At 34.1% G+C, this 15,271-nt stretch overlaps 1 protein-coding gene across 6 annotated transcripts in view; it reads left to right on the top strand.

The window, feature by feature from the left end:
- The window catches only part of LOC129264565 (advillin-like), a 45,333-nt gene extending 36,811 nt beyond the window's left edge, over positions 1-8,522 (top strand). For all 6 annotated transcript variants that reach the window (XM_064098185.1, XM_064098147.1, XM_064098158.1 and 3 more), the window contains 2 exons: positions 4,974-5,081; positions 5,808-8,522. In XM_064098185.1, the coding sequence (XP_063954255.1) occupies positions 4,974-5,081; positions 5,808-5,921 (222 nt within the window). In that variant the 3' untranslated portion in view covers positions 5,922-8,522. The remainder of the gene's footprint in view (positions 1-4,973; positions 5,082-5,807) is intronic.
- Positions 8,523-15,271: the final 6,749 nt, after the last annotated feature.

The raw sequence follows: 15,271 nt of genomic DNA, 5'->3' as shown, positions 1-15,271 counted from the left end.
CATGGAGCAGAAAACTAATGTGTCATATCTGTCAAAACAATTTTATGTCCATTTGCATTCTCTTTTCATTTTCAAAGTGTGGAGCTTATACTTAGAGCAATCATTAACCATCTCTGAATTCATGCTTTAATAGGCAATGACATTAACATGAACTCTTCTTGTTGCAATTTCTTGTGTGTGAAGGTTGTACAATATACTGTTATGGTTGCTATTACCAAAGCTAAATTATAATGCTGTTAATCTATATTAGCTCTTTTTCTAAGCCTAACGCATTCTGGTGGTTTTGATAACATTTTTTGTTCCTAGAAGTTTTAGTACGTAGAAGGACAGTAGTTCACATTAAACCTATTTTACTCACTTTTGATGCTTCATCCTTCCTATCACTTTTCATATTTACTTGAAAAAAGGATTTCAAAATCTATTGCTCTTTCCCTTATTTTACCCAAGTTTGTGACTTACAAGAGATATCATAGTAAAGTATAGGTCAGATGCCCTTTTAAGCTCTCTTGTCATTCATCTTCTTGAATTATTTCTGTTTCGTTGTGATTACTTGTTCGTCTGACAGAAAAAAGTCAAGGTGAGGTTGAATTTTTCCTAACCAAATATGGCATGAATCGTTCACCTCAAATTATGGAGCATGATTGACATGAATGAGATCCAGGGTCTAATTAAACTTATATATATTGTTTGTATTTTCATAGCATTGATGAAGTTAATCTGAGGTACACTTTAGATTTAGACCACACTTTTACAGATTGCTTGTTACCAGCTCATGCACTGAGTATAGATCATTTTAATCCTGTAGTGAAAAGTGTCCAAAATATCAATTAAGCAGTGAAATAAGAAGAAAAATATACTCTATGAAATTCATTTCCATAAACACTTTTCATACATTCTTACTACCCTTTTCTCTATTTTACTTTACTTCATGAAGTACTTGAGCCATGATAATTGAGAGCATTACATGATTTCATATGATGCAAAAAGCAGAAATATATCCTAGAAAGTCTTTCATGAAGGGGATCAGATGTACAGACTTTATAGAATTGCTGGGAAATATATTATAAATGAATTACAATTTATTCTTAGGTAATTTTGTATTTGTAATGAATATTTAAATATTGAAGAGAAAAACTGCCATTCTATAAATGTGTGGACTAAATTATTATGTAGTCTGGATTGTGGGTTAATTTATGAGAATACCACCTTTAAAGTTAGTAAAAGCATGGGAAGAGAAGTGGATGTTACAAAGGGTTTTTCATTAAAACTTGTTTGTAAAGTTACACATGACTTTTCAAAGTGCTGGAGTTGGAGTATGTTCTTGTGTAAAATGAGGAACCCCCAATTTTTTCTTGGTATTTTATAAAATTTGGACTGATTTTCCTATAACCCTTATCAGGGAATAAATTTCCCCATCAAAATTGATTAGCATTTACGGTCATAAGGGGGAAAAAAGCGCTGAATTACCCTAGTACAGTGTGTTTACAAAATTTCACACAAAAAATGTTCTGTATAGCAATCTTTAAAAAAATGTGGAGTAAATGGCAGTGTGATACCAGGAAAATTATTCTCTGCTAATTGTTTCTTTACAAATAATAAAGTTGGCATAGAAATGCTTGTTGGCAACCTGGGTAGCGTTTCATGAAAGAACTTGTCTGACGTTTTATCAAGTCCTGTTCAATCCGACAGTTAGCATAGAAACAATGCTCCTCAGCCAATCAAAATCAAGGAAAGTCGTCAGATCTGACAACTCGTCGGACAAAAATGTTTATGACACTCTCCCCTGAATTACAATCTCCAACATTCAGATTTCAACTTTAGCTGATGGAATTACAATCACCGAGAATCTGATCTAGCACCCTAGAACATGTTCAAATATATGTGTAACTTTCTATCGGCTTAATGAAGCAGGGGTTGGCATGGGTGTGTACTATGAATGTAAATCCATTTGGACCTGCAAGTACACAATATAATAACATTTTATGATTTTAACCTTTTTGAGTCACACATACATGTCTTATGGCTGGAATACTCCCCAGGGTGTGGAAAATGATGATACGTTGTGTGTTGGCAAGACTGATAGATTCCAGTGATAGAGTTGATGATCATCTCTTACATGTATGTACTTGATTTTAAGCCCCTTATGAATAGTGTAATTATTATGCTGAAAATAAAAAAAAAATAGGAAAGCCGGCTTTGATAATTTGTAATGGGAAAAAAATCATAATTAACCTAGATAAGGTGTTGAGGAACATGCATACAAGTGCATGTAATTAAATGTCAGTCAGGTACTGAGTTTGATTGTGTGTGTGTATGTTCTTGCATCATTATTTTGATGATCAATGCGTGTAATACATTCATATGTGTAGCATGAAGTGAACCACCTAAAATTCTACCAAATTCTTTTTATTTTAATGATGTGCAGTGCTATACATCTATGGTTGAATGCATATCATGGTATCCTTGAAATGCTAAAAAGTTGCATTTCAATTGAAGTTATTGCTATGGGTTTTGACTTAGTTGTTTCTTAAGTTGAGAGGGGGTGGGGGAGGTCTTCTTTGAATACCAAGGTAAATGTGTTTCAATGTTATTTTCTGTCCAATTATATTAACTCATTATTTTTAATATATTTTTAAATTTTATCCTATTATGTTTCCTATGCACTGTGTCATTATCAAACAAGAATATTTTATTTTTATTTTCTTTATTGTAACTTTTGTCTAAAATTTGCATGCCTTTATATACATGTATGTGCCCATTTTCCTGTGCCATCTTTTGTTCTCATTTTCTGTTGTCTTTTTATGTGAAATAGTATTTAATAACCCTCTATTATTTATCATTTATTCATTCATTGCTATGGCAAATATTCTATGTCAACCACGCACTGACATATTCTTTTGTATTTCATTTTACAATTTATTCCTCCATTATTCATCTCTCATCATTGATTGCTGTGACAAGTTTATACCACTTCCTCCATGTACTGGCCAGTCTTTTTTTTTTAATACTATTTACAATTTATCCCGCTATAATTTATCATTTCTACTGTTCACTCATTGTTGTGTCAAGATTATATTACTTCATCCATGCACAGACATATTCTTTTGTCTTTCATTTATAATTTATCATCCCTCTATGTATTATTCATCATTTTCCTATTCATTGCTGTGACAAGTTTATACTCCTTCACCCATGCACTGACCTTCCATATCACTGCTTGCCGGTCACTCATCCTTCACCTCTAACCTATCATCATCACTCCATGTGACCTTTACCCTTTGACCTGCGACCATAGGAAGACGATGGCAGGGTCGATGATAATATCCGGTGATGCTGAGGTACAGAATGCATTATTGTACCTGGGTATATGACAATGTAGCCAGTCAGGTATGAGACACACACCTTTCCAATAATTTGTTGTCACATTAAAGGGGACTGTCCTCCCAGATGTATAAAGGCTCATGTCCTGAAGCATTAGTCTTGATACACAGACCTTTTAATGATATAATTTTTTTTGTTTTGATTTGGGTTTAGATTATCCTGGCCATATTATCTTTATTGGAAAACAAAAATGTTTGGTAGCATACTTTAATATTTAGTTCTCTGGCAAGGTATTTGCAGTACGAATGGTGTAAAAAGAAGGGAATAAATAATTATTTGTTTAGTTAGGATATGGTTATAAGACTACACAATCAAAATGTTGCACTCTGTGCTAGAAATCAAGGAAAATTTGAGTAGTTTAGGACTGGAGGTGGTGAAGTGCACACACACGTCTATCAGAAGTAGGAAGTCAAGAATCTGATACTTGGGGTAACAATATGTCTATAAAACACTGGCCTTTGTCCGTTTTTCATTAAAGTGGAAAATCATTTTGCAATTTATTATTGTTGTAGCAATAATCATTGTGCGGAGAGAATACAAATATCTTACAAGCTTTAAAATAAAATATAAATACCCACTCCCTTCCTCATACTGTTATTAATCATCTTTCATTTATACCAGTTGTGTATGAATACCAAACCATTTTTTTCTTCAAATTTTAAATCAATTTCCTCATTCCTCATTACTACCCTTTGAGTAACACCCTTTGCCTTTTGTAATGTTATATAGTTCTCTTTTGGTTCTTGTTTCATAAGATGTTTCATATCTTTACTAACACTTCATTATCAGTATGATAACAAACTTAATGACATTTTTTGTGCGTGTTATTCGTGTTGTGACTTGCATTAGTATATTTCCTGTGAGATGTGTGCAGACGTGTGTGTTCTAATAAATGTCATACACAATGATAATATACTACAACAATTTCACAATGCTGTCATATTGTATTTCCCCTTTGCTTTGTTATCTTTATTATTCATCAAAGTGTTATTTAATGTTTCCACGTGTGAGAATGTTGAGAAGTAGTAGAACTACATGTTCTTTATAGCTCATTCTCATTTTTTGTTGTGTCAAGCTTTTAATTTCTTGATAATGCACAGTACAAGTACACCCAAACCATATATTACTGAAATGCAAAGATGTTAAAAGTGATGGCCAATTAGATACCAGGGGCCAGTTGCATAAAACTTTTGCCTTTAAAAAAAACTCTTGTAAACAAAAATATGCCATTGACAATAACACATTGAAAAACTCTGGTAGAAATAAATGCCAGAGTCTTTCTATATGCAACAGGCCCAAGTTGTTGTATTGTAAAATGTTGTCGATCAGATTTATACTTTAACTTCATCTGATAAATATTTCCACCTTCCTTTCTTTCTTTCTCTCTCCATCTCTCACATTCTCTCCCTTTCTTTGTCTTTCTCTATCCCATTCTTTTTCTCTTTATCCCTGCCTTCTTTGCTCTTCCACTTTCTCTCTGTATCTCTGTATCTGTCTCTCCCTCTATCTCATTATCCCTCTCTTTCTCTCTCTGTTTTTCTCTCTCTCTCCCCCCTCTCTCTCACACCCTCTTTTGTCTGAACTGGATACAGAAAGCGGCTGAAGAACAAGAAGACAGTTTTGAGAACTGTCCCAAGTATTCCCTTGATCAACTAAAGGCCAAGGAACCTCCAGAAGGAATCAATGCCAGCAAGAAAGAAGTAAGGAATTCACATTTGCAATTTTCAAGTGCATTTCCTCTGCTATTTATTGATTTGGTATTGAGATAAAGTAGTACTTAAGGTATAAAAAAAACCTACATGTATATTGTACAGTCAAACGATAAGCGATACAATTAATATTCACTTCAGTTATAACCATATATTCAAAGGGTTATAAAAAATGATTTAAACTTCAGGGGCCCGTTTCATAAAGAGTTACAAGTAATTGTAACTTTGCCATTATGGTAACTACCATGGTAACGGGGCTCAGCAGCCAATCAAAATCAAGGTTACCATGTAGTTGCTATAATGGCAAAGTTACAACACTGAAATCATACAAATTGAGGTTCTTCATAGTTTAATGAATTGTAAATTTTTCAATGGTGACATTTTTTTTCATTGGAAATTTGGCTATTGAACAACCCCTCCCTCCTCCCCATAGCTGTATAATATGAAAGTAATTCTTGATCATAATGATGATGTAGCTACCTTTTAATCATTAAGGAGCTGATCCAAACTTTTCAAGGTTTTCTGTGAAACCGAAATTAAGCTTAAGTAAAATGTACTTCGTGAAATGACTTTAAAATGAAATTTTAACCAATTAACTCCTGTTTTGTTTTCATCCTTGTATCTCATTCCCCTTCTCTCTCTCTCTCTCTCTCTCTCTCTCTTGTATTCTTATGTCTATTTGCATCTCTCTCACCAATTCTATATCTGTATCTACAGAAATACCTGTCAAAGGAAGATTTTGAGAAGCTCTTTGGTATGCCTTATGAGAAATACGCCACGATTCCCAAGTGGAAACAAGACAATCTGAAAAAGAAAGCCGGCATGTATTAATCAACAGTGTCCTAGCAACATTCAGTGTATATTTAGATTACATGTATGTTTTTTTTTCTGACACGTATCTATAGGCAAGATGAAATCTTTTAATATATATGAAGTGTGAGTTGAATCCTCAATCCCACCTCCAGTCGAGGTGTGCCTAGACAAGATGCAATGAGGTTTTTTAAGGGTTAGGGGGTTTGTGTAACTCCATCGCATGGGGATGTAGAGATGTTTGAGGCTCTTGTAAAAATTGTTTATTGTCGTATCCTTATGCCCACCTTTTTGTTGTGCTTTCGCTGTTCAGCGTAGACGGTAGAGATCTAGCTTAGCTGATGCTCTTCACACCTTTAGAGTTATGTTTCAGTAAGATAATTAAAGGTACCAATGTGGGGTACTAAATCATTAATGGACCAGACTTTAAAAAATGTATTTAGTGTTAATCGTGGATATGTTTAGAATTTACAAAGAAACAGAACCTCAAAATATCAAATGTGAATTTCACATGAGCGATATGAGAGTTAATAAAAGAGTGATACTTCCCTTTTACAGGAAAATATATTACTCAGATATTCAAAGAAAACAATTCTACTTAATACTCTTGTCCAGTCTTTCATATCAGTCCTTCCGTATGAAACCACCTAAAAACCTGATAGTAATGCATAGTTAGTTTTGCATTGTGTTATGAAATATAATTTATTTGCTGCAACAATTGTGTAGTCCTAACAAGGCATATATATAGTTTGCTCCGAGTATTAAAAAATTGCTTAGGTTGCTGTTAGATAATTACAATATTTTATTTCAGTTTCCTACCTTATCGTGTGACTGTGCTGTGTATATTTCAGTTTCGTATTTTTCATATATTTTTCTGTCATCTTTTTTATGTCTGTCATTCATCATACTACATGTATTGCCATGGCAACCAAGTTAATAAACAGTAAATGATGAATAGATTTCATGGAGTAAAATTTTCAACTATACATGCATGTTATTACACATGGGCTCTGTGATCATAAATATGTATCAGTGCATGATTTAATGTCAACAGGTGATGTAATTGGAAAGGTATTAAAAATGTTAACAGAAATCCCCTGTTCACAACTTAATAAGTGGATCAACTTTTGATAAAAGATATTCAATTTGAGATGTTATATGGGGTCTTTCATTAGATAATTCAACCCAAAGTGCTTTATCAATTTTGTATTTATATTAATGCCATTTATAACAGAAAATGAAATTTAATTATTCAATAATGTCACAGACTTATAAAGAAAGTATACAAATGAATTTTAAAAGAGAGAAATTTATATTTATATATTTTCACTTCATACCTTGGCAAACAGTGGCTATCAAAGATATTTGCAAATCATGTTTACAGTAATACAATCAAACTATTTTTGAAACAATCATTTATATCATGTATAACAATCATCTATGAAATTGTAATCTTTTTATAATTTTTGTAATCTATCTGTCGACTGAAATTTCCATTTCTGTTCCCATTGGTGTTTTAAAACTGTCTTCTGTGGAGAACAAGCCAGTTATTATTTTTTGATAGAATAGCAGTAGTACCTTTTACTGACAATTACATTGTTCACATTGTAATAATCAATGAACACAATCTGAAAAATCACTACTGCTATCTCTCTTTAATATGAGAGGAAGGAGGAGATGTAGGGATGTACACCACATGTGTAATAATATTTGCACCAGTGAGAACAGACTCTGTCTTTACCTCTTCAAATCTCTGACATCTTTCATCTTTTTACTTCCTGAATGTGTTTTTAAAATCAAGTGGGAACTGTTTTCGGAATTTTTTTAAAATGTGATGTTATCTTACTTGAAATTGTCTTTATATTTTATATTCTAAAAAATAGCTGTTTTCAGCATTATAAACGATTGAAAACAAAACTACATTTATTAAATCACTGATCTGTTTGAAAAAAATGGTAAATTTATTATTTGGACTGCAATTATCTGAATCAAAGCTGTGCTATTTTTTCTGTTGTTGTTTATGAAAGGATTTCACCATATTATATTGGTGATGAGAGATAATTACATAAACTTATTTACCTCTGTGCTATATCATTGTATATGGAAAGGGGCAATAACAAAAACAAATTGCATTGTATACTAGTAGAATAATGTGTGCATAGTGATTTGATAGGCTGTAATTAATACGTGACTTATGAATCATGTTATTGTAAAATTGAACTGTGGCAAGATATTGAAGTTAACTTGCACAGATGTAGTGTAATGTGAAAAGCCAGAAACAGAGTAGATTAATTTTGTTACATGTTGTAAGTGTTTTGTTTTTCCCCTCTGTCTTATTGTCTCTTGTGCAAACTTGTGACTTGGGCGTCTGTCCTTCATTGTAAATGAATTTGATTTGGGCTAGCTTCGTAGAAGTTGCTATTATGATTGAATATCATCCAGTTAGTAATGGTCACATGTATGATTTGTAAACTTCAAACTTACCATAATGGTTTCTTATTAGGACTGTGAATGACACAGTAACATGCAGGAACAATAGATGGTTGCACTCTACCATGTCTTTTGGGGGTAAGTGGTGAATAAAGCAATGATAATCCCCGGGGATAATCCATCACCATGATATTTTATGAATAATGTCATTGTCATTCTTGAGTTTCACTGTGTATTGAGAGTTGGGAGAATTTGGGTTACGGAGTATAAAACACTTTATGTATTACACTAACAAGAATGCCAAAAAATGATAATGTGCAACAACAATCCAGTCACTTGCGTGTATGAGAGGAATGAGGAAGAAAAGGGGAAGGAGAGAGATGAAGAGAAGAAAGAGAAAGATAGAAGAATGACTGAGAAGGAGAGATAGAGGTGAGAAGGGCATGATTGACACACTCTTAAAATATGTTGGGCAACATACTGTCCACACAACAATTGGTTAAAACTCTATCCAATTCTGGGTAGTTTTAATCCAATAATGTGTGCTTTGGGTGAAAACTACACAGTATTGGTTGAAAACTACCCAGAGTTGGATAAATTGTTTAACCAATTGTTGTGTGGACAGTATGTTGCCCAACATTTAATGGAAGTGCAGAAAACAGATAATGGTGGGATAGAGGGAGAATGAGAGATAGTGGGAGGCATGAGTAAATTAAAGAGAAAATGTGAGAGAGTGAGAAATAGGAAGAGAGGGCAGATGAAGAAGGGAGGGGGAGAGAATAAGAACAAGAGAGGGGTAGTGATAGAGCGGTGCATGGTAGTGGAAAGGGGGCGGATGATCTAGTTCATGTACCAATAAACGGCCACTAAGTGCACATATTTTGACAGAAGCATGGGTTGATATGAGAGAAACCTGATAAATGATCTCGAATGCTAAAAAATGTAAAATTTACCCAACATAACTGGGCTGGGCTACTTCATCAAACGAAACTACTCAATATGCGTGGGGGTTGATAGGCCAAACGATATGAACCCTGAAATCCTCGAGTTTATCAGGTCACGGACTTGACGAGAAAAACATGGTTCACCCATTTTCTCCCACTTTTCCTCGCTCCATTCACAAAAACACATTCTTTTCCATATAGATTATGCTGTATTGACCAGGGGCAAAAAGTATAATATTCCTCTTTTTCTGTCAGAATGATGTTCAGGTTCGCCAATGGCACAGTCAGCACTGCTTGGGCGGGAGACTGGCGAGCATCCTGTTGGGAGGAGTCGAATATAAAGTGGGCTGTTATCCCTCTTACAAATCAAGTCCATTCAAAATATCAGTAAAGTTGATTTTATTCAATTGTTGAGGGAACAGGTTGACAAACAAGTGAAGCCTTGTCGAACGATGTGAATTACAAATATATAACAATATACAATCATGTCTAGCAATATTAGCATAAAGCGTATGATGAATAACGTAGACTTGGGCAAATGAAATTAGCTAATGACCAAACTGTCACTTTTCCTTAGTATTTTATCACATGAAATTCTAGATATTTTACATTTGCCCCAACAGTGTGAAATTTACTGGACTCCTTTTCATTGTGTTATGCTGAAATTTGGTTGTTTGTTATCTCATATACGAATGAAGAATACTAGAATCAAACTTATCAAAATGAGAAAATTTCAAGTAAAAAAATGTGCTTATGACCATTAAAGGACCACGATACTTCGAAAACTGAGAGTGATTTTTCAAATTCTTGAATAAGAATCCAAAACGTGGGATATCATTCAGTCCTTGAAATGGTCCCTTTTCTGGACAATGATATGTATGAAAAGTTTCAGCTCGCGCTAAGCGCAAAAGTTTATAATATAGATTAAAAAAAAGGCCTTAGCACCATATTGATGATTGCAAAAAGTGCTTATTGAAATGTCCCGATTTCAGGTTCATATAAAAAAAAGAGCTTTCGTTTTTGCTCTAGTATTTGTTTGGCAAGATGTGCATTATATTTATAAGGTCAAAAGAATATGCAATTTAAGTTATTATCTAGATAATTTATGCTGCGTAAAGATACTAGAGTGAAACCCATTCCGATAAGGAAATCTCAAGTAACGCAGGTGCTTTATGACCAATAATGGACCACGATACTTCAAAAAGTTCGAGCATTCTTTACCTTTATTTGAAATAATGATTACTTTATTATATGGGTATATGTCATAAAATGTGGATATTTGCTCAATGACGATTCTTTTTAGGGAATTTATGTTCAGTAATTTCTTTATGATATCGATAATGTCCCTCCCCAAAAATTTGAGATAATGCAAACAAAACAAAACAAATAAAAAAAGAGATAAATGAAAAATGAGGAAGAACTTAAATTAACAAATAATAATATTAAGAGGATTGTTGCATGCGCTTTTTAATTTAAGAATATTATATCAAAACGAGTCTTTATAGGATTCGACTAAAGGGCACAAATTGGTAAAGCTCGGTTGCTTTGCTACCTCACATGATATCTCTCAGAATCACAGAATTTTGCGCCAGTGAGAGAGTTCTGAAATTACAATTTACATATAGGCATAATCGGGATTCAAAGCTTGCAGCATTAATTTGGTAAAGACTAAATATCATCTTATTTGGCAAAATGTAACCAATGAGGAAGGCCATTTGAAGGGGGTCCAGAAATGAAAAAGAGGAAAAGAAAATGAGTGAAATTAAGCAAACTTAGAAACTTTATTATTAATATACAAGGGGTCAGTTTTAATGTTTGCCCCCGTTTGCCCCTGGCGTCATAAAGATACATCACTTTTCATTAGAAAATGGACCTACTCGAGACTTGAATATTTTTATCACCAAATTCAGTGAGAGGAAGTCATATGAAATAAATGGAATTAAGTTCAATGGTCTCGTCTAAAGAAATGGTGTTCAATAAACTAGTTACACCAAATCACACACACAAAACAAAAACCTTGCAAGCTATTGGTCGTAGTCTCCTCTTTAACATTCTTAAGAAGAACAATGGTGTTATGTTTTGTAAAATATAATCTTATTACACAATGTTTTTAAAGCATTATCTGTAAAATAACTATACACGTTCGTTCTCTTCTAGCAGAGTATTATGCTTCAAGTTAACGTGCGACCAATGTGCATATATAGCTGTAGATAATCACAGGGGGTGGTATCCCCTTACTTTACTTCTTGAAATCATATAGGGGCGAACGCACGCCCCTGCCCCCTTCAGTAGCGCCCTCGTGTAATCACAAACTGCTACACATGGTCAAATATATAGCGTATATTATTATTTTATGTTTACTCATCGTCTGACAAACAAGACACTGTGTTGCAATCTACAACTCTAACCGGAATGACCTGACCGGGGCAGTCCCAATCGATTAGTGCTTATTATATACCACCTTTTTGTTAATGCTACCTGTTTTTATTGGTCTGTTCTTGAGCGTTATCTCCAAACCTTATCTTTGTATTCATTCGACTCTAACTCCCCTCTTTGTTCAGTGATATCATAGATTTCATGTTATCGAGACTTACTAAATTACACATGACACAATGCACTTTCGGAAACGCCTTGATTAATCTTTATCTTAACCTGTAAATTGATACAAATGTGTTCTTTGGACTATGCGCTCTGTAGACAATATTGGTGATTGTTTCTCAACACTGAATACACTTGCCAGTCTTACTCATAAATGGAACCCTACGCTTAACCCATTATTAAAGGGTACTTAGCAGAGACAGAGAAACCCCTTTGTTGGGCTAAAACGCTATACGATTGAATACATTTTTAAAAAGTTAATCACGTTGTTTGACTTCTAACGAACTTGATTCATTAGGATAATGGTTGATAATTACAAATTATATATCATCGAGGTTCCATTCTGCCCTCCGTTATACCCCCCCTCCCCAAAAAATGTCATATTCTCTAAAAACAATGGGAATACACTTTTTTATACTGTTACTAGCCCCACCCCGCATGAGGGCATATATATATTTAACAGATGTGCTCTTGAAAAGTAAATTCAGAATAGTGATTTACCTTCGTGATGAGTTAAAAATAGACTAGTCATAACTCACTCTTTCCCGTCACCGTTAAATAGCCCATACTTTTTGCTCTTTATTCCCACACCCCCATATCGTTTTTTTTTTCAGACTGTACTCGATGCAAATTAAGCGCATGTTATACTTGTTTAATGGAGTTGTTATAAGCAGATTAACTTCAGTGTAAATGTCATTTATGAAAATATTTATGTAAATACTTTTACAAGTGCCAGAAGGTGTACGCGGCAGCCGCGGGTGTTAATTAACATGATAAAAAATAAAAGAATAAAAATCAGTATTAGTACCGTGCAAATGAAATAAACAGAGGCCTACATAAATAAAAAGATGGATGAATGAATACATCAATTACGTATATTTTCATTGAAAAATGAATTCAAGAATAAATAAATATTTGAATAAATTAATAACACAGTTATCTACACAACGACAAAATTAAAGCTAAAAATGACAAAATTCTAGTAAAACATTTCCCCTATTATTTTTTCCCTTTTCATGCTGACGTTCCATCATAAAATAAATCACTCGATCTGGTTATTCTGTTTCATGTGGTGTTTTTTTTGTATTATCATGATTTCGATAATTTACTCTCATGCCTGGATCGTTTTGATCGGTTGTTTTCGATACATTGGTTCAATCATTATAAAGGGGTGTGACCCCCTAAATCGAGAACGTGAACTTTTCTCCTAAATCTAAGTTATTTTCAAGATCCCCGCGACCTGTTCGCATGACCTCCGCACAGTATACGTCATATGTGCGGAATCTCATCCTGATGCAAAGCTCATCACTGAACTTGATAAAATGCGGTGTTTACACGGAGTAGGCCTACATTAACAGGGACTTACTGTAGCCCACGGGCGTAAATCCCGGGGGATGGGGGATATATCCCCCGCACTTTTCGGGGTGGCATATACAATCATCCACCCCCCCCACACTTTTCAAGACAAGAACGATTTTTTTTCCCTTATCATTATTATTACTTACTACTAATTTTGCATTCTAAAAACACAAAATTTCTCGCGCGGTCGCTCCGCTCCCGCGCTCACTCTATTCTTACAAAAATTTGGCCATGGCAAATCTCTACGTTTAGTTTATTGCAAAGCTTATATCCGCTGCATCATGGGAGTATGGTTATAATAAGTCCATTTATAAATATACGATTCCATGACTTTTATAAAGAACGAATCAAATGAAAACAACCCTTAATACCTTTAATTTTTTTTTTTTTTGGGGGGGTCATATCCTGGTATCTTTGTGGAAGCGGGGGTAACTGAATTATACAAAACAAGGCGTACCCTGTTCTTCTTTGTTTGTTTTTAACAAATTGATTGCTAAATAAAGTGATGGATTACTACGATGAGTTGTCGACATTGATCAAAATCAATGCCGCCAATGCCGTTAAAACACTTAGCGCATGTTAGGACAGTAATTCTTTCCCACATACCTTTACAATTTCATCAATTTTACAGGATATTTTAAATTACATGAATTAATATAATAATCTAATAAAATAAATATTTCAAATATGAATTTTGCTCAAAATTTTGAATGTTACATCATCTCCAAATATAATCTTAAAGATTATTCAAAACCTTTCCTTTCTGTGATCTTTTCCTTTTCATTTGCATCATTGTACCATTTTCACGTTTTAGGTTTTTTTTCTTAATTTATATTATGGCCTGTGATGGCCTAAAACATTTTTATGAGGCAGCCTTGTTACCGATAACCATGATTCATTTTTTTCATTCTCATCCCACCTCTCATCAGTGAGCAAATGTGTTTTCATTGAACAAATCTCAACTGTTTAATCCTTATTTGCTCTTTCTGGAATAAGAACTTTATACTTCTTTTTTTTCCTTTTCTTGTAGAGTTTTCGTTTCTTTGATAACTTACCCCTATCGTGCTCTGTAATATATACACGTTGTTTTTCAAGACCGAGGCACCTATTTCAAGGCTCGCTCACTATGCTCACTCGCCTCATATTCATTATGAAAGACTCTTTTGGACATCATTCTTTCGTTCTTTCAAATACAGAAAATTTCCTCGCTCGTTTCGCTCGCTTGCATTAGGATATGAACTGCAATTAAGTAGTTTACATCACTACAAAACCATTACAATAGCCCCGGGCAATAGCCATCGAAAAAGAAAAACGTAACAGCCCATAATCACCAAAAGTGAAAGATGGGAGTATTGTACACGGTTATACCTCCGTATATGTTTATGGACACCATTCTGTCTTCAAACTACTGAAAAATTGCTCGCTCGCTTCGTTTTCTCGAATAGTTATAACTGCCATTAGTCAATAATTCAACAACAAAAAATACAATAGTCATCGAAATAAATTTGTGATATAGGTCTATAAAGTGAACAATGTGGTAGTATTATGTATACGGTCATATACCCCCGTGTTTTGGATGTCCCCCAAGTTTTGAATTTTCATGTCAATATTGCTATCATCCCCCACTACTCGGACCGGATTTACACCATTGAGGTGATTGAGCTATAGTCCCCTTCCTTGTACCATCCTAAAGGAGGTTAGGGCCATGGGATTTAGGGACCAACTTCTATCGAATCAGTGTCACGGTCGCCGACACACCCACCCGGCCTTGATAATTATGGTTATATTATATTTGGAGACTAATAATTCCAAATCACATAACGAATATCAAACTGATAAATACCTATTTGATCATACAACAAAATGTTGACAAGTATACTTTTATCGTGGATTTCGATTTTAGATACCAGGCATTTCAAGCTCGTATCTCCTAAAAACGGTTTCACCTTCGCCTATATTGTATGGGGTAGTCGTAATATAAACACGCATGCTCCGCTGGAGGATCATATGTCTTTTGTAGTTAGCGTGCTGAAGTACCAG

The sequence above is a fragment of the Lytechinus pictus genome, chromosome 1, assembly GCF_037042905.1.
Source record: "Lytechinus pictus isolate F3 Inbred chromosome 1, Lp3.0, whole genome shotgun sequence".
Taxonomy (NCBI): domain Eukaryota; kingdom Metazoa; phylum Echinodermata; class Echinoidea; order Temnopleuroida; family Toxopneustidae; genus Lytechinus; species Lytechinus pictus.
This window is presented reverse-complemented; position numbering and strand designations above follow the sequence as displayed.